General features: G+C 48.5%; 1 protein-coding gene across 1 annotated transcript in view; it reads right to left on the bottom strand.

The window, feature by feature from the left end:
- ANTXR2 (ANTXR cell adhesion molecule 2) overlaps positions 1-20,647 on the bottom strand; it is a 79,512-nt gene that overhangs the window by 7,185 nt on the left and 51,680 nt on the right. The window contains exons 15-16 of the mRNA XM_066318240.1: positions 20,006-20,173; positions 19,034-19,114 (exon numbers count right to left, since the gene is read on the bottom strand). Coding sequence (XP_066174337.1) covers positions 19,034-19,114; positions 20,006-20,173 — 249 coding nt within the window. The remainder of the gene's footprint in view (positions 1-19,033; positions 19,115-20,005; positions 20,174-20,647) is intronic.

Below are 20,647 nucleotides of genomic sequence, written 5' to 3'. Positions count from 1 at the left end.
CTGTTTGGGCCCTAGGAAGAATCTGGGGTTTTGCTTGAGCAAATTTTGCTAGCAGCTTCAGTGGAAAGGCATATTAATTTGTGTATTTTCATCAGATTTAGGTAATGTAACCTCCTTAGCGTGTGTGCATGAACCTCATGATCTTTCCCAGCAATCACACAGTCCTGGAGGTCAGCTTCCAAAGGTCACAGGGTCTGACGTCCAGGAACTGGTTTCACAGGGGAACCCAAAAAAAGGCTGCTGTGAGGAGAAGGTGCTAACACAGTTACAGGTACCTCACAGCCACCTTCCATCCCTTGGACCTGCTTCACCCGTGGAAAAAAAAAGGCTGGAAGACAGGACTGAGTTGTTTTAAAAAATATTTCCTATCTTTTGCACCTGATAAATGCTGTATTTTGGAGCACAGGCCAACAAACCAAACCTACCATGGAGAGGTTCCAAAGAGGTAGTTTAAAGATGCCTAGGTTGAAGATTTTATTTTTCAATGCCTGTGATTTAGACATTTGTTTGGAGCACACACTGAGGAGGCCAGGGCATGTTTATGTATGAAATGCTGCTGTTGGCACATGGCGTGGCTCATACCCACTTCATACGCACTGCATGGATGGAACTACACACAGCTGCTGCTGCCCTGGGAGCCAAGGATATCTTTAGTGTGCTGGCAGCTTTGAAGAAATGCCATTAGAGCAGCTTTTTACCCATGAGCAGCACTTACTTGGGAACTGGGCATATGGACAAGTCAGCACAGTTGCTCCATCTTGGGAGTGCAAGTCACCAGGGGTGTATCCCCGTGGGACCTGGGTGCAGGGGTTCTGTGGCACCCAGCGAGACCCACCTGCACTCTGCCTGTGTCCCAGTGCCCTGCACCCTGTCATGGACAAGGAGGAATGGAGATGGCATACGGCTGTGGGGCAGCCAGGAAGTTGGCAGGAGCTGGCACTAGGCTGGCGTGAGCACTGGCCATCCTGGCCTGACAGGTTTGGGTAGCAAGAAAAGGGAGGGATTTCTTTCATTTGCCAAGTTTTCTGTGGCTGATGTATTCAGCAGTTCTCCAAATAAACTCCTGCCTTGACCGAGAGTGGTTGTGACAAGCTGCCTCTCCTGCGAGCCAGCCTTCCAGGGCTTGGAGGAGGGAGTGCTGAGCTGCTGAGCCAGCCAGTGGGCCTTGGGGGAGCATAAAACTGGCTGCATTTGTAGCATCTGCTTCAAAAGGAGGTTGTGGCAAATATTTTATTCAGCAGAGCTGGAGGTCTCCTGTCTCTAGAGGGCGGGAGTTTGTTGTTTTCCTCATGCAAGGAAGCATTGCTTATGCGAAAAGAAAGGATGTAGAAATGGCCTGGAGAGTCCCTATTTTTCCAGCACGGATCCTTTGGAGCGAGGGCCCTAGCTCACTCTCCCTGACCCTTGGCAGTGAGCCTCCCTCACTCCCAGCACTGCTGCCTCCCTGGAAGTACCTGCCCGGCCTGGCAAGGTCTGTCCCTTTCCTGAAGGACGTGTTCTCAGTTCCACTGCAGGCGCCTGCCAATGGAGGGCTCTTTAGCTTTCCTTAGTCCTTGGAAGGCAGAGCGAGGCCGTTCCACTGCCACAGGGAAGGTGCTCTATGTCCTGGCACTGGCCCAGTGCACACCTTGCCCAGCGCGGACACTCAGCTGCTCATGCATGTACTGCCAAAACCAGGACACATCTCCTGCCCTCTCCACAGTGACGTGCAGTGCTGTCCCTGGGACAGCTCCCTCTCCTCCCATGGGACACTGAGAGGTTGGATTGTGATTCATGCTTCCAGTTGAAGCTCTGCGAGCCACATGTGCAGCACTGCAGCATGTGGGGAAGAACAAGGAAAAGGTTTTCTCTGAGTGATGTGTCAGCTCTTTGAGCTCTTCCCTAATCTTCTGCGATGAATCCCTGTGGTGAATGAGGATCCCATTTTTGTTATGAGGGTCTCTAGACAGACTGACACCTGATCTCTAGTGCCAGTTTCCTCATGTCAGCATCCTAACAAACTTCCTGAGTTCAGTACTTTTTTTAGGAAGAAAAAAAAGATAATCTGCTACTGTAGAGGCATCACACTTCAAGTCTTATAGAATCAAGAATCAGCCTGGTGAAACCATAAATTAGCAAATCCTAGTGCTTTGGGGTCTTTTTTATCTATGAGGACAAAGAATATCAGATATATGGAGTTTCTAGGGATGGCATCTCTAAAGCACAAGTTAAACATTCTCATTATTCTTCCTTCCTCCCTTTTGTGCAACCACTGTGAGAAGAAAGCAATTTATCCTTCTCTGAAATGGGGTGTAGCAACAGATAAACCAGAACTGTCAGAAGATCCGTTCTTAAACTCCACTTCTTCTTTATTATGACCTCAGCTCAGGTCTCTCCTAAAATCCCTTTCCTTTAGGAACACTTCCTAGTGTCCTTTTCCTGATCAACTCTCTAACCTGGGCCTTACTGAAGAGAGACTCTACAGATGGCTCAGAGATTTAAGACCCAGGTGCTGTATGGCTTTAGGTGCATAAATCATCCAGGGTTGTGTTCTGAGCCCATAATGGAGCAGTGGCACACCATTCGGATCCTGGCCTATGGATTATACAGCATCTGACTGGCACATGGCAATGGCTTCTAAGGAGAGAAGGCAGCCCAGTTCTGTGGTATTTAGGACACTATGGAAATCATTTTAAGCTAGTTATCGTACAATTACTATGACCAAAAAATCCACTTCAGAAATCCTGTGGGAAGATGTCCTTCTGTTTGAAGCAGTAGGTAGGATTTAACTGGGGGCTCTTAGGAGGAAGACTAGCAAGGCTGCAGCAGGAGGGTGCAGTTCCCTGGGGTTGTGCCCATTGGCTGGGCACTGGTTGTGCGCACTGGCACTGGCTCTGGCTCTGACTCTGCAGATGGGAAGGGAGAGCCCAGCAGGACTCTTGTTCTGCACACACACTGCACGTGGCAGCCCTCTAGATGCCACTGTGACCCAGCTGTTCCAGCCCTATAGCTGGGGACAATTCAGTGCTGCTGACACCAAGCACTGGGCTAGGAAGGGCACGAGTGCCAGGCTGTTCCCCGTCCCTCAGCGACATCAGCTTCCCCGGTACCACAAGAGTAAACTCTTCTTCCTGCAGATAAACCCCTCAGCACATTGTTAGGCTTTGGTTGGAATGACAAAGGGATTAGTAATTCACACTTTTCAGATATTTGGGCATCCCACTCCCCAGCAGCATTCTCTGATTTCATACTGCCAAGGCATTTGCTACAACTCCCCTGCAGGTGCCAGTGTCACTAAGTTACCAGCTCTTAATTTTTAGATGCTGTTTCTGCTCTGTGTGCCTTGTTGAAAATCAGGAATAGTTCCTTTAAAGGCAGCTGCATAAGGCTCATGGCACTGGAATGTGAAGGATCCCAGGACTGTGCAGTGACAGGGTGCAGTCTGTCAGGGGGCTCCTTCCTGGCCCCCCAAGCTGGCCTGTCACACACAGTGCTGGGAGCCCCCAGGATGGGTGCACTGGGATGTCCTCTCTTCCTCCCTTGGGAACGAGGCCTGAGGGTGGAGGCTCTATATCCCTGAGATGTTTTTTCCTCACTAGAAGTCACTGTTACAGATGTGCCTATGGAGACAGCCCTGTTCTCCAGCAGTCAGGAGAGATGTCCTGTGGAAACATGGTCAGGCTGATTTTACTTCCTGTGCATTTTTCCTAAATGTCCATTACCAGCGACTACTGGAAAAAGGGATTTGGTGGGGTGTTTGTGTGCTCCAAGTGCTGAGGAGGGACAGGGTATTTATGGGATTTATTCCATTGCTGCCAGACCCTGTCCAGATCCCCTGACTCCTAACCCCTCTGTGCCTCTGTTTCCTCTCAGAAACTCTTCCAAAAACCATAGGGATCAGAGCAGACTGTTGAGTTTGTTCTGGTTTTCAGTTGCCACCTTTGTCTTTTTCCCTTTTTTTTTCCTTTGCTCAGTTTAATTTGTATAGTGAGTGAGGGCTTTGGAGGGGCTTTGTTACACATAAACCCAGAGACGGTGGCATTAAGTGCATTTGCTAAATTAATAAAGAAATCTGCTAGTTTGCTGTAGGGTTCTGTTGTTGATTTGGGAACAGTGAGCTCTTGCAAATCTCAGCTTTCACCTTGCCAATCCCTGTATCCCTCTAAGTGCACTGCAGTTCCTTGGAACCTGTTGGGGGTTGGTGCTGGCATCCCTTCACTAGATCACATTTATGCATTAGTGCCATCTGTGCCTGCTGCACCTTCTGTGAGACAGCCCAGCCAAGTGACTGGCAGTTATCTGGGACTGCACACAAAAGGAGAGGGAAGAGAAAGGGAGGAAGGAGGACAGTCAGTAAGGATGGTGTCTAAAGCTTCCTGTGTGCTGGTGGGTCTGGGGAGCACAGAGCACTGGGGTCCCTCCCTACCACTGCTGAGTCCTTTCTCTCTAAATAAGAGAGAATACCTGTCTTGTGGCATTCAAACCAGTTTTCCCCATCCTTGTGTTCTGGAGGAGAGACAAAGTGTTGAGACATGAGAAAAGAAGCTGCTGCAGTGTGGATATTGGGGGACAATGTTTGTTTTGGGGACAGTGCTGGGCTTTGCACTGCGCAGTGTTTCCCTCAGGGCAGGGCTGGGCCCGAGCGGTGCTTGGCCCAAGCTGTGCGTGGTTCTGTGAGCATGTGTCTGGGGAGTAGGCAGGAGGGAATGCAGGGGTGGCCCTGCTGGTTTACCCTTCTGTTCAGCGTCTCTGCTGGTAAAAAAACCCCTCGTGTGTGAAATGGCCTCTCAGGAGTTTTCCCCATCAGTTATAGGACAGGGGAGCGTTTGCTGCTATTCCTGTGTGGGGAGCAGAACTGCTCCCAGCAGCCAGGTCCATGTGGATGGAGTCTGGGCACTGAGAGATCATGAACTCCCAGGTGAAAGTTTGGATTGATCTGTCCTACACAGGCAGGTACAAAGTACAAGAGCAGAGAGAAATACAAATGGAAGAACTACTGAACATAACTGTGTGCTAAGAATTTAGAAGTGAATTATCGGGCTTAGAAATTTAGTAAATCACTGCAGTGTCAGTCTGTCCAGAAAATTAAGGTGTCTTACCTAGCCTAACTTACATCACGTGAGGAGCACACAGGCTCCTGGCAGGGGTGCTGAGCAGCCTCCCGAGCTGAGCACCCTTCCTGTTGAGGCTGAGCTGTCACACCTTCTTCTGAAAGGAGGACTCACCTGTGTGTGTGCCTTATACATTATAATTATAATATAAATATTAAATATAATTATAATTATAACACTGCCCAGAGTGAGGGAACGCTCCTTCTCATAACTAAGCTTATAAGTATTTACATATAATAAGTATATCTTTCTAATTTTTTTCTGAATGACCACTTTCACACTGTGGAGTCTTTTCCACTTAGAATATGATACTTGGAATTCAAGATTTGCTTTTTCATTCTTTCCATATGTTCTGTGTTAAACATATGCTATACTTTATATTTAAAAACTAGCAGCAGACTGAAAAAAAATTGCCCACGCTGCACCACAAAAATATGTTTGCTTCATTATCCAAAGCTTCTGGGTTTCTGTAGTTTTTTACGAGGCAGGGGGAAGCACCCTTGAGGGCAGTCTCAGAATGGGAGATAACTTGGAGGAACTGTGGAGAGAGGGAACATCTGGTTCCTCACTAAAGCATGGATATGGATATAAGCCAGAGCTTAGAGCTGTACACAGCCTGGTTGAGGTGGTGATGGAGTTGTCAGCTTTGGAAATAGGGAAGGAAGCTCCTCCACTTAATTCAGGAATAGGCCTTGAGTACTTGGGTAACACTTGAACCAGCCTCTCCTGAAAAGCTGCACTGATGCAAAAGGAAACGGAGCAGCATGTGCCGGGTGTGTAGGCCCCTGCTCAGCACCTTCCCATCCTGCCTGGCCTGACCCAGATTTGCTCCTGGGCGCGGAAGTGCAGATGGCTTGGCCTGGGGGGGCACACACCTGGGCACAGCACAGGGCTGGGCCAGGATGAGCATCCACCCAGCAGCGCTGGAACACCAACAAACACACTCCCCACTGTTTCCTATCTGCCTGGCCAGGAAGGCTGGCTGGGGAGCTGGGGGATGGCACTTCCAGGGACAGTGTGCCCAGGAGCTGCTCCCAGAGCCCAGCCTGAGCCCTGGCTGCACTGGGCCATGAGGAAGGGCACAGTCAGACCTCCCCAAAGGAGCTATGCACCCTGCAGAGGGCCCTGACCCAGCTGGCAGGTGTGTGGGCACAGCACAACACCCCCAATGTCACTGGGAGCCTTGCTCAGAGCTGCCTTCTGCCTGAGGAGACACTTGGGAATGCCACCAGGAGGAGGACACTGGAATTCTGGGGGGGTTGACAAAAATTTGAGTTGTCCCACTGAGAGAGATTCAAGCTGCCTGAGGGATCAGATTAGTTTGACTGGACAAAGGAAAGGAATAGCCCCTGCAAAAATCCCTGTGTGAGAGCTGGGAAATGGCTGCAAATGGTTAACTGGAGGTAAGGTGTAGGAATGCCGTGATGAGTGGTGAATTTGGGGAAAGTGGTAGGGTTTGTCACTGCTGTTACAGAACCGAATTAAGCGGGATTGCCATGGCAACACCATGTGTTTGTTGTACACAGAACTGAGCCGTGGGCAGCCCAGCGCCCTGCTCCCCCCCAGGTTTGGGGCTTTTCCAGGACTTTTGGACTCACAGTCTGAGAGGCAGGAGCAAGTGGCCTGGCATCCTCCCGCTAGGTATGGATATTTTAAACTTTATGAAATCACTGATAATTTAGACCTTGTCTCTGGAATTACCTGGTAAATGACCACAGCAGCATTCAGAACTAAAAAGCAATGAGGTGTGCACAATTACCTTCCAAAGCTGCAGCCACACATGGACTGAAGCCGGAATTTAATTGCAACACGGGTAGATTGGTGCCTTTTCTACATCTTTCACTGATGAGCATGTCAGCTCTTTGGAGTTGAAAGCACAACAGAACCAAAGCCACACTGGCAAATTAGAAACTTCTAAATAAAAATTCTCTGGCAAAAATGAAACACAGGTTCAATTATAGTAATTAGTTGCATATTTCAAATTATATTTTCAAACAGGTGTAGTTAAATGAGTAAAAATAGCTTTGTGAACTGTCCTCAAATGGCTTACATGCATTTAACTGCAGTTAGTGAAAGGCTGATTGAAGTTAAATGATTTCTAAAATTTTTAAATGACCCATGCATGTTGTAAGGGGCCTTGTACCAGCTGTAATAAAATTCAATCCAGCTGGTCTGTCCTTTGCCCATGCAAGGCCTTACTGACATAAATGGCCCTTTTGAGCCCACTTTGCTTTTGTAAAACCCCCTGGTTCTAATTACACCTTTGCATAAACCAGAGGAGGTTTCAGAGTCTGTGAGTTACATCTGCCAAACAAGTACACAAATTCAAGCCCTTTGTTTCCTGGACTGATCCTGGGGCTCAGTTCACACAGGAAGGTGCACAAAATCCAGCAGTGTCCTATAACACTCCATTAGAACGTGTGAAATGTAAAGATACTGGGAAGTACAATTAAGAAATACACTTGTAAAATCTAGCCAAAAAAATCAGAAAAAAACCCTCAAAATTCAAACAAACCAAACTCCAACAAACCAAATCCCAGCAGGAGCAGCTGGAATGTGGTCAGTCTCTGCACTGAATCCAGTCAGATTCCACAGCAAAGTCTTTCTAAAGTAAAGGCTGTTCCTGCAGTGCTGCAGCCTCACTACCATAGCATTATAAATTAATGCCAGAGATGCCAAAAGGCCTCTTAAGTAGAAAGTGTCAACATGCAAATGTTGAGCAGGAGATTCACAGGAGCACTGAGAGCCTCCAGGTCCCCCTGGAGGGTTCCTGCTCCATGAAGCACTAGGAAAGCCTGAGCCCCCGGTCCTGCCACAGCAGCTTTGCTGGTGGAAGCACATTCCCCTGCAGACAGGGGGAACTGATGGAATGGCCACTTCCCTGCCATGGGGGGCAGTGTGTGGGAAAATAATCTTCCACCCTGTAGAGGAGCACACAAACTCAGCCAGGGCCTCCCCACAAAGAGCCAGCCTGTGCTTGTGCAAGGCTGCAGCCTTTGGAGAGGCTGGCTGGGGAGAGAGGAACAGATAACACAGAAAGAGGAGCACACAAAAATCCCTTTGCTGCTAAAAGTGAGAGATTTACACTTAACTGATGACAGCATTTGGTAAGTTAGGAGAGCTTAGTGCAAACCTCTAATTTGCTCAAGGCACAGCCTGTGTGTACGGTTTGCTGTAGGTGGAACATGAGCAGGACAGACAAGCGATGCTTCTCCATGGAGTGTTCCAAGGCCTGTGCATGTGGCACCTGGGGATGTGGGTCAGTGGTGGCCTTGGCAATGCTGGTGAAGGGGCCAGACCTGATGATCTCAGAGGGTTTTTATTGTGACTGCACCAAAAATTCACTGCTATAATGGGTCATTTCCTGGTGTCTTATCAAAGTGAGGACTGTAGAAGTTAGGTGTGAAATGACACCAGGAAACACTCAAGGAAAGTATTTCTGTGGAAGACTGAAGTTTCCTGTACCACTGCATTGGCTATGCTGTGTTACCTGTCCAGTCCTGTGGTACCTCTCTGGGAGGACACTATCACCACAGCTTCATTAATACAACTACAGAACAGAACAAAGTGTTGCTGCTCTTTATCTTTTTCTTTCTCCTTCCCCCAGACAAGTGATTTGGCTGTTCCTAATTAAAATGAAGAAAAAAGTGGCATAGGCTTAATTAAGATTTTAATTCAGTTAGAGCCTGTAGGAATAAATCACTGCAGACTTGGTAGTGACAATCAGAAAATATAGTGCCTGTTCCTCCTCTGTCACAGAGATAGTAACAAATGATGGGGAATCCTGAGGAGACAGGGATGCAAGAGCTTACAAGTGCAGGTGTGCCTCTAACCCAGGTTATAACCCTGTGTTTGCTCTACGCTGGATCAAAGTGCAGTGAAACTGGCTTTCCTAAATACAGATACAATTCCCAACTCTGGTGCTGGATTTTTTGGTGGGATTTTGGGACATGGACCCGTTTTTTTAGAAGCGTAGGTGAGAAACTGCAAAAAATGTGAAACACTGCATTCTTCTAAGCAAAATGATGGCTTTCCTTAGGATTAAGTAGTGGTGATGAGCACAAAAATGAAACACAAACACATCTCAGCTGCTGGAGTGACCGTGGCAGGTGGGTGAAAATGGATAGAAATGAGGCCCAGGCAGCCTCTCCTCCTGAATCCATACAGAAATCCTGGTTTTACTGTGTTCACAGAATAAACCTAATGAGAATCCCCTGACACAGGCAAAGTTCCTTTGAGCAGCACCTCAGACTGTACAAATTACATGCATTTTAAAACTAAAAACTGCAGTAATTTTAGCAGTTCTATGATTTTATAATGTAGGACAGTATCTTTACTCCTTGGCTAGTAAATTCTCTCCAGCAAGTCTTATTCTCAGACTTTTAGTGTAAATTTTCAATTCCAAATGAGGAATTCCTTCCAACTCCTTCAAGAAATTACCAGCACGTTATCAATGGAGAAGTGACTGCTGGTTTTACAAGACTAAGAATAAAGAAAATGCATCATAAGGACATTGAACAGGCACAGGACAAGTGCACTTCATTTTTCTTGACTGGGAACTGCCTCCCTCAGCTGCTAAGCATTCAAATCCAGGTTGAAAACTTTCAGCACAGGTAAACAGAACTGAAGCCAATAGTGGCACCTCATGTGTGCAGGGAGCAGCAGCTCCCCCACTGCCCAGCTTCAGCTCCCAGGTCACTCACTGCTATTCTCAGGTGGGCCCTGCCAGTGGGAGCAGTGGCTGAACAGTCTGACCCCTAGGATCATGGTGTTGACAACACTCCTAGATCAGATATTTTCACATGGAAAATGCTGTCCCTGAACAATGACAGCATTATTTTAAACTCTGTGTTCCTTTGGAATCAGCCTTGCTGCAGTTTCAGTCAGTCATACACTCATACACTGTCATCTGAATCACGAATCCCACTTGGCTGGGTATTCCCCTCTTTGCTTTGCTGAAACGAAGAAAATGAATCGGCAGCAAAAAGAGCCAGAAACAGCACACCTGTGTCTGGCCTGTCCCTCTCCTTCCCAGCTGGATGAGGGTCACACAGCCATGCTGTGCTTGGGCAGACTCCCGTCTGAGTGCCCTGAACACCCCTGCCCCTCACAGGACACTTTCCAGAGGTGTTATCCCAGTGCCTTACTGGGCCAGGATGGGCCCCGGCCGGCTCCCAAGGCCATGGGGCCATTGTGGCAAAGTGTGCAATTGCATTTCCGACATAATTAGCTGCCTAATTGTGCGCCTGGGCCTGGCTGCTCTATTTGCATGTGGACTTAATGATGATTTATCGAGGCGCTCTCTGGACACACCTCGCTCTCCAGCCTGACAGAGGCAGCCACAGGCTGAGAGGTGAGCCTGAGTGCTGGCTTCTCTCCAGCTGTTATTTTAAACTGAACACCTGTTTCTCCTGGGGTTTTTAAACCATTGCAACAAAGGGAGAACTCCAGCTCCCAGTAACACTGGGAGACAAGCACACTGCTGCACTAACAGCTGGGAAAAAAAGAAATTCTAGGGAAAAGGCCAGGGCCAGGCTAATAAATTAAACCTCCATGTGAGGCGTCCAAACAGTGCTGATGTTGAACTAGTCCAGTGGTGTGCTGTCAGGAAATAAGAACCTGTAACAAGCCAAGGTCAAAAGGGATCTTCTTCCTAGACAGATAAATTCTCAGTGTCCTCTCTCAGGATTATCCAGCTGCCTTTAAACTCAGAACTGCCTGAACTCCGACACTGAGTTCTCAGGGCCAGCTTAGCTGTGCAGCCACACAGTTAGATGCTTAATAGACACAGCACTGTGAAAATATCTATTATTTCCCTTCAGTGAAACACTTTTTAACTACAGCATCCAATCACTCTTTATGGCGTATGATGTCAAAAACATTTTCTGCACAAGCAGAGATCTGTGTTTCTTTTGCCACAGACAATAAATCTTTAGTGTCTTCTCTTGCCATGCATCACTCCACTTGCTCTCAGGAGGCACCATACGCCTCTCTTTCCCTCTGCCTCTTCTAGCAAGGTCACTTTGCAGTGATGAAACAACTTTTCCAGAAGGTATAGTGTTCAATAATTAATACCTACTGATAATAGCTTCCCAAAGCAGCGCTTTAAAGCTCTAATGCTCATCACAGACTTGCAGTGGGAAGAACCCTAAAAATAGATCTGAGTAGCACATCTGAAAATACCAGCCTCAGGAAGCTGGGGTGCGTGTGCCCAAACTCACACCATGGAAACAGACAGACCTGTAGCCCTGGTAGCATAGGAAGCCCAGCCCTTCCTCTAGCACCAGGCAGCATGGCAGTACTGCAGGTGTGAGCTGGTCGGGTCACCCTTGTGCACGTGCTCTGTCATCTCCCGAACAGGCACATCTCCTGTTGCTCCTGCACACGCAGATTCTGCAGGAACAGGGTCCCTAGTGGGAGGATGCTTGGGAAGGTGTCCAGCTGCAGATGCTGAGGGCTCTGTGGGTGGTCAGACCACGAGTCACAGGTGGGAGACAGACCCTAATCCCAGAGTGGCAGCAAGCCCAGAGCACCATTTCCCATCACTGTTGTGGAGTTCCCTCCTCCCGGCCATCTCATTAGCACCAAACTGGCCTTTTCAGACTATCTCCGGTGACAACAGCCTTTGACAAAAGCACAGCAAACGTTCTCCCTGAGCATGCACTGGACAAATCAGGGGATCAGTAGTTACTCCTGGCTGACAGGTGATGCCACATAACATAGGGCACGTGGCTCAGCCTGAACACGGTAGGTGAGGCAGTTACTCATAAAACTGCTCTTCAGAGCCATCTCAAGAACAAAGCCTCTGTGCCACAACTTTCTACCTGAGCAGTGCGGTCCTTGATAAATGCAGGTGGGTTTGTGTAGCTCATCCTAGACTGGTGTAAGACCTGACTTGGCTTGGCTTTTGTCTGCGTGAGGTGAAATCTCTGTGCCTTAAGCTCCACAACAAATAAGAATGTATTGATGGGAAAAAAAATCTGTTTTATGTTGCTCTTCTTGGGCACCAAATGCCCTTGTCACTGTTTTTACAGTTTAACTCTCCCATTTTTATCCCCTAGAAGTGCAGTGTGAACCCCTTTACTCGGATCAACTTCCAGCTGGTGCTCAAAGCTCACCAGGAGCATCTCTCCTTCCCCTTCTGGCCACAGGTTTGTTTCATTACTTGGGGCTCACATCACCTCTGCACATGTGCCTCAGTTGCACTTGACCCTCAGGAGAGCCCTGCTACTCTGCCCAGAGGACACACTGCATTTAGGCACGTATGGCCATGGCCCAGGGGGAAGGCACATCCTTCCTGCTGTGGGGGGTACACAACACACTGTGTTACTCCCGACTTCTTTGAGCCAAAACCTAGTATTATTCTCCTTTCTCTAAGCAGAGCATTTATGGGTTTATAAACCAGGACAAACTGACATCAAACATTCCCTGAGAAGTGCCTTGGAGCATTCACAGAATGCCAGCTGGGCATGTGGCTGGCTTGGAAGGAAAGGGCTTAATTACAATCAGCACAGGAAAAATTTAAAGAAAGAGGAAGAGTTCTCTCAGAGAATTCCCACAATTCTAATGCACAGATTGCTAGGTACAATGGAAAAGTTATATCTGTTATATTCTCCTAATCCTTCAAACACCTTTCCTTTTTGTTGTAAATGTTGTTATCAGAGGGAAAAACCTTACTGAGCCGCCATAATCATGGAGCTGATTGGCCCTGATGACCTATAACCACCTGCTGGGGGCATGGCAGTGTCACCAGAGGGGAGCGATGGCTGCTCCAGTGTGGGAGCAGATGGGCTGGGAGGGGCATTCCCATCACTGCCCTGGCCACTTCACAGGGGAACCTTTGACTAGAGCTGTTGTTTTAGTAAAGGCATGACAGCAAATGGCTGGGCTGTGGGAGATACTCCAGGTTGAAGACAGGCACCCACAGCTCCCCAAGGGGGCAAACAGAGCCAGGAACAGGGCAGCAAGGCAGTCCTGGGAGGCAGGAAGCTGCCCTGGGAAGAGGGGGTGCCTTCAGACATCCTCTCTGTCTCTCCTGGGTGAGCATGGGGGTCCCAGCTGCACTACTCAAGAGTTTCTGGGGGGATTCCCTAATTCAGGGGTGCTCGGCTGGGCTGGGAACATCCTTCCCAGAATGGAGTGATATCCTCAGAGCCCTTGGGCTCTGCTCTGAATGTTCAACTCTAAATAATCAATTTTCTTTTGGATCATAATATGCTTGTTCTGCACATCATTTTACAGCCTTTCCAGATTTTAGCAGGTTCTGTGTTTTACTACAATGAAAAATAAAATATCATCCACCTACTTGGGTACAGAAAGGTACAGAACATGCTACAAGCTCCTTTTGCACCTTCACTTCCCCTCTGCTCAGACAGGCACAGTTTGCATCCAGAAAGGGAACTTCTATTTCACAGTAGTAAAGAATTTCTGTTGTTTCACTGGAAAAAGCTGATAATGAACTCCAAGAAAATCTACTCCTTTTTCATTGGATCCAACTGTTTTACACTGCCAGATGTGGCCTTCTGGACTAAGTAATAAAGACCAGGCAAGGCTGTGGGAGAAAACTGCAGACAGGAATCTGTCCGAGAAACAACCACTACCTAGGAAGGAGCAGTACTGAGCCCCAGAGCACCCACGAAGCTGCAGCAGGGAAGCACTGCTCCAGGAAGGCCATCACCCCATCCCCAAGGTTGTGTTCATAGACAGATGTGTCACCCATCCTGAGGATGCAGGCCAGGGACACTGCTCCTCTTCCTTGGTCACCTGTCCAGCACAGCTTGGAGCCTGGAAGGAGCTGAGCCCACCTGCAGTGGCTGATCTCATGTAGCATTTGCCCACTAGTTCCTAGAAGTTACAGAATTCTTTTCAGAGCAACTGGGAGGGGACAGACCCGTGTGCACCCACAAACCCTCTGTGACAGGGAGCAGCATCAGTAACCATCACTGCAAATTGCATTAACTTCCTTGGAGCCTGTATTTAAATTGCAGGAGGCTGTGATACAGCCAGCTCACAGTCAATGGTCAGGAAATGTTCTGGCTGGGGAACACCTGGCCAGTTTAAAATGCAAACAACTGAAGTCTTACGGGGGTTTTGTCAATGCTTTATGGATCTGTACTTCAGAATGGACTTAAACATGCAAAAACTGATTTCAGAACAAAAGTAATTTTGAATTATGGGAATACAGTAATAAGATCAGAGGCAATAGATATAATTTTGGATCACTTTTTTTCTCTCTCTCCCCACTGTCTGCCTCTCCTATGCAGCAATCACATCCAGCAGCATGTGTGCTGTAGTTCTTCCCAACTTTTGAAGAGCTGTAGGGGGAAAACAGCTCCCTCCCCTTGCCTTCTTTTGGATAACGTTGTGCATGAAAGGATTAACATGTGCAACTACTTGCAGGCTTTAGAGCCCCAGGTCGGGCTGGGCCTGGGTGGGTACATCTGAGCATCCTCTGAACTCCAGGAGCTGCAGTTTACCACAGGTTTGTAACAACTCACCACGGGTGAGTGAACAAGCTTAGGTTGCCACAGCTATGGCAGGTGACACCGCATCTGTGAGGTGAGACACTCACTTTCTAAAAACAGCTTTTCCAAGGTGTTTTCACATGCCTTTGCTGCTGGTTAGAGAAGCAGAGCCCAGTGAAGTGACAGGGAAACCTGCCTAATTCTGTTCACCTCATTCTGTCACCACCTCCCATCTCGGAGCCTCTCTGGCTCTGGTCACTGATTTTCAGGATCACCTTACTGTTACATCAAGTATTTGTGCTGATCTCCTCCAAAATGGCAGTGGACCCACAGCCCAGACTTTTTAAAAAGTGTAATGTCACTGTGGAAGAACACTGGGACCTCTCACTTAAATCTGCCAAACCAAGAATGCCATTTGAACGCTAATCCACATAAATGGCACAAAAAATTGATCTGGATTAATATGCATATCGATATAAACAGAGGTATGTGAGTTCAACGTGTGGGAATGTAACCTTTGTGCAAGCTGTTTTTTCATTTCCATCCCCTTTTGCTGACGAGTGTGTGAATGCAAACGCTTCCTCGGCGCTCCGTGTGCGTTACCCATGCGAGCAGCTCCCATACAGCGATGTATGTATGCGTAAATTGTGTGAATGTAAATATAGATAGGCCATATGTCCCCAAAGTCCCAAAAGAGCATCTGATGTTGATATGTAGACAGTGTGTTAAGGACCTTCCTAATTAATAAGCCAGATTAAAAACCTCTTGGCAATCAATTAAGATTAATGACAGAAGTCATTCTGTCTCCCCCTCCGCCCGCTTCTCGGGCTGTTAAAACCCTGGGTCGGGAAACTTTAATCCTGTTATCTGCTGCCTCCTTCATCTGCAAAGCCTGGAGATTAGCTCAGCGGCCATTCCTGAATCCCGGCCAGCCGCTCGGACAGCTGCCCTGCACCGCCAGCTCACAGGGGAAGAATAATCTGGGCAGGGGAACAGGCCTGGTGCATCACTGCTGCAGTTCACTCCATGAGAAAGGTGTCGTGAGAATGAGGAAAACAAATGTGTTTGTTGCTTGGGAATCCTGGGTAGTGGAACAGTTGGTGATTACCAGCCCCAGCCCTGCCCAAGGAAAGGTTTCCTCTGGCTTGCCTTGGGGGGGCTGCACTGCTCATGTGCTGGCAGGGAAGCTGTGGGACAGCTATGGGACATTCATGCTGCCCCCAGCACTGGCATTCCTTTCTCCATAGCTGTCATCCTGTGCCACATGGCCTTGGAACTGACAGGCAGGTTGGTTTCTTCCTGCTCTCTGATTCCTACCAATTCTCACAGAGGGATGAGTCCTGGAGGCTCGTTTAAGAGAGCAGCAGACTCATCTGCATCAAGGGAGGCAGTGCCAAGAACTGCTGCCTACGTAGTTGGGAAAATATCCCTGTTTCTCCTGACACCAGCACAACATCCTCTCTTCAGCAAGATGATCCCTCCTGCTTCCACTGACTGACAGCAAATCCAACTGCCAGCAGAGCCACTCTAGTCAGGATGGGCACCTGCCAGGCAGCCAGCCAGAGCCTCCTGAAAGCAGCTCAGGTTACAGGGCAGGGCGAGGCTGTGACTCCAGTGACCAGGAGCTTCCTTTTGGAGGGAGCGCTGCTATCCATATCTTGCATGTGCAGAATGTGTTACTTTTGTATTATGCAGAGCTGCTCAAAAGTAACATTTTAAACAGATGTTTGTGTTAATTCTGCAGCCATTATTAGAAAAGACCTTTAAAGCAGGTAAATACTAACAGGCTTAAAATCAAAACCAAGTGTTTTTCTTTGGTTTGTACGTGGTTTGTACAAGCTGGAAGCATTCTATAGTTCTCCTCTCTTCCGATTCTTCTAGAAGGAAGTACAGGCTTTGTTTTCTTTCACCACTGACACCTATTTCCATCCTGAGATGGCAAAATCTTCACTAGAAATGCCACGCTATTCGTGGACTTAAAGACATTTGTGTGCATAAATGCACACAGGATCAGAGTCTCAGCCACCATCACATTACAGCAAGCTCAGAGAAAGAATCCAAGCCACTGATGATCACCTCTTGGTGCTAAACTATGACTTGGAAAACAAACACAAGGATTTAGAGGAAAATCCAGGCCCCTGAGGCTGGCACTGTGCCCCTGTGCCAGGCTGTGTTCCTGGACAGACCCAGATTCCTGGGAAAAGAAGTTCAGTATAGACCCTCGGACACTGAACTGGTTCATCAGAGTAGCCTAGGCTGCTGTGGCTCAGTCTTCTTTGCCCCTTTAATAAAGAAAAGGAAGTAAGTCTAGCTCAGAGCACAGACACTGGGTAATGCATCATTTATAAATTACCTTGTTAGCGCAGAAAACACCACATGGCTCTGCAGCCGAAATCTCCTGCTGCGGACTTGCTCTGTTTGATGGGAGCCCTTCAAAAGCGCTTGTGGCTTAATGGAGGCTGTTTGTGGGGCCCTCAATCCATACCTGCTGTCCTTGTCCCTCACTGGGAGCCCGGCGCAGCTGCTGTGGCGTGCAGCTGTCTCTGAAGTGGCTGCGTGTCCTCAGCCCCCAGCACAGCCCGCGTTGGATCTCTGGATTTGTGCCTGAGGCGAACTGGGGAGCAGCTGTGTCCAAGCCATGCTACCTTTAGTGTTGCAGCCCCCAGGCCCCATGTGCCCCGGCCTGCCCTGCGCTCCTGCGGCCGCCACACAGCTGTGCCTACAGCCTGCTTGGTGTGCCCACACCTGGCCGCTGCCTGCCTCTGGCAGCCACGGCTCCTGGGGCTTGAGCCACACTGGCAGCCTCCCAGGACGGCCCTCGTACCACCTGCCACACGGCACAGCCAGGACAGCGCAGGGATGCACAAACAGCTTGCTCTCCTTTGATATTTCATGCCTAAATTTCAATTGCCTGATCAAGGACTCGAATTCTTGGAACGTCTACGAATGGAACTGATGAGTTCTTAAACAGTAACCAGAAAGATGATGAAACAGAACAACTCCATGGCTCTGTGTGTTTGTGTGTGTGTGTGTCTCCCCTGCACACGAGTGTGCTGATACACACCAGGGGCCGACCCACCATGGGATCTCCACCCAGTGTAACAGGAACAAGGAAAAAGACTCCATTTTTTCCCCAAGACAGCAAACACTGTGCAGACAGAAATGCCACTCTGCAGTGACACAGGTCATATCTGACCCACCATTCCTTGAGGCACAAATATCACTCCTTTTCCCTTGAGCCACTGCTCTATTTTTCACAAGCCGAGGTGCTGGCCAGTGTTGCTCCTGTCAGTCCCAGAGAAGGCAGGTAGCTGACTGCACGGATGGCTCAGCAATGCCTGCCCCGAGGGCAATCCCTACAGTAACTCCCTGCCTTTAGGGGCAGAAATTCCCAAAACAGGGCCTGACTAACACTTTTTTAGCCTTTTAAGGCACCACTTCTATGTTCCTGTTTACACTGAATTTACCTGTTAAACTGTATTATGCCATGTATTTTGTGTGTAGATTTGCTGTTGTTATTGCTGCTCCATGTCACATGCATCATTCATGCAAACAGTGACTAACCTGCCAAGGTAACAATGCTAACAGCTGTATCAGCTGTGCTCTCCACCTGCAGCATGGCACTTGGCCATTCTGCTGCTTCCAATACTTGTCTCACCTTAATCTCACCTCTTCGTCCTTTTGAACAGCACCAAACTTCATCCCAAGAAAATAATCAAAATTCCCATTACCTCCCATTCTACCACACATAAGTTCTCTCAAGCATTTATGTGGCCCTCATGTTGTATGGTGCATAGACAGTGCACAGCAGCACTCATGCCTAAATGTGAGACTGTGACCTGCTGCTGTCCTATTTAAAGGAAAGCATTTGTTCCTGTGACTCTTCCCAAGTGCCACAGACAGGAAGCTGAGTGGGCCCAGGAGGTAAATGCTGGCATTCAAAGTGATACTTCTCTGAGGAGCAGCAATCAAAAATACTTGATCTGGTTTCATTATCAGAGGTGCAAACAGCAGCTCTGTGTCCTCATCAGAGCAGCATTTGGGGGAGAAGCCCCTTTTTCAGTGGCCACAGATAGTCCAGAAGAAAGGACTGTCTGAGAAACATATTTCCTCAACTTCTTGTTCTGTGAAAGGTGTCATCAGTGTGGAAATACAAAATTCTAGGAAGCAACTTGCATGGACATTATTGGCAGCCTCTGCTCTTACAAACAGCTGGGTCTGAGAGCGATTTGTGTGCCTGTGACAGAGATTACCCTGACGAGGCTGTGTTCCTGTTCTCCACCTGGGCACACACTACATCCAGCACCCCTCCCTCTGCCTCCAGGAGCCCTGTGTTGGCACCAGGCCAGTGCCATGCCCCTTTTGCCATGCAGATTGCCCGGTGTGTCACCCTTCCCACCGTGCCACTCCGGTGGCTCTCTGCCCCCCACACCAGAGCCTCCAGGCTGGCTGTGGCCCGACCCCTCAGCGCACACCCACCTGGTCTCCTTGCTGAGGCCGCATCAGCGAGACTCTGTCGTACTGACGCCGCAGCAGCGCCCAGAGCGCATCCAGCCGGCCCTGTGGGGACACAGCGGGCTCGGTCAGGGGGCAGCAGCACACCCACCCGCACGAGGGCTGCCTGCGGGCATCCCGGAGTGCCACCACGGAGCACCGCTTCCCTGCAGCCAGGCAAGCAGAGCTGAGCCTGGCCTGCGTCCCCTGCAACCGCTGTGGTGCTGCTCCTGCCCACCTGGAGTGCCAGGGAAGGCACTCACCTGCCTGGGTCACAGAGCTGCTTGGGAGCACCCCACTCTGTACAGATGCTTCCAGACCTTGCCTGTGTGTCTGGACATCATGGCTTCAGGGATTTCTGGGGGTCAGAAAGGACTCGCAGGCACTTGGGAAGACAGAAGTATCCAGAGTCCCAGCTACACCTGTTTGTTTTCTGTTCTTAACACCCAAAAGGCAAGGTATTTACAGACCTACCCTCTGCTTGTAAGCAGTGCTTGCACTATGTTTGCAGGTGACTCAGAGCACCATTCTTATGAGCCAGATAGAACAATTTGATTTTTGTCAGACTTCTTGCATTACATTGTTTTATATAAGTTTTGCTTTTCTTGGTTTGTCATGACAATGTGTGTTTAAAACTTAGTGTAGCAGCTACAAACTGTGCAGTTTTGGGTTTAATTAGCTCTACTAAGCCAACAAAGCCCCCATAGATTTTAATGCTCTCACTGTACAATATGTCCCTTTTTAAGGGGAGGCAAACAGAACGTGGTAGTAATGATCAAGTGCTGCATTTAAGGCTACAAACTGCTCCTGCCATTCCTGCTGAGTAGGTGTTCCCTTCAAGAATAGCACATTACACTTGAATGGGAACACTTGGAAAGTAATGCAGAGCTCAGCCTGCATAAGGCACAAAGCATCTAGCCCTCAGTAATAAATCGTACCAAAAGACCAAACAGATACCTTGATTGGCGTGTACCACTTCTGCTGCGTGGCTGGTGAGGTAGGCTTTCGTTTAGGTGGTTTAGGGTGAAAAGGTTCTTCAGGTTCTTCTGGGAGTTTCACCACAGCATTCTTTGCTTTTTCCAACCTGGCCCCTTCTTCTGTGGAGCCTTTGTCGCCCCAGCGTACCTGAGGAAAGACAGAGTTCAGGTGTGAGTGCACCTCAGGACAGGGAAACTGCTGCAAATAACAGAAGAAAAATCTCAAAGAGGTGCTGGATAAACAAGAGAGGAGGTACTGAGGAGAACACTACCTCTTCATTATGATAACAACAGTCTTAGGTAAATGTCTGTAAATAAGTCTCAGTAGTGAAAAAAAATCCTATCTTGCTTTACATGGGCTGTACAGGAGACAGGGAATCTGTGAACTCTTCTCCAAGTAATGATATAAAAATGTAATTTCCACTTCTTATTTATCCTACAATACCAGACCTTAATCTGGCACCCATAAAAGCCAAGATTTCTGAACCCAGGTCTCCTAGCCCAGAGAGTTTGAGAACCCCAGTGCAGATTTATTGTGATGCTAGAGAAGGTTTGAGCAGAAGCTCCTTTAACCTGCTCAGGTTTCCATGTTGTCCTGCAGGAAGATACACACTGGAGAAGT

Source organism: Sylvia atricapilla, chromosome 4 (genome assembly GCF_009819655.1).
Source record: "Sylvia atricapilla isolate bSylAtr1 chromosome 4, bSylAtr1.pri, whole genome shotgun sequence".
NCBI lineage: Eukaryota > Metazoa > Chordata > Aves > Passeriformes > Sylviidae > Sylvia > Sylvia atricapilla.
This window is presented reverse-complemented; position numbering and strand designations above follow the sequence as displayed.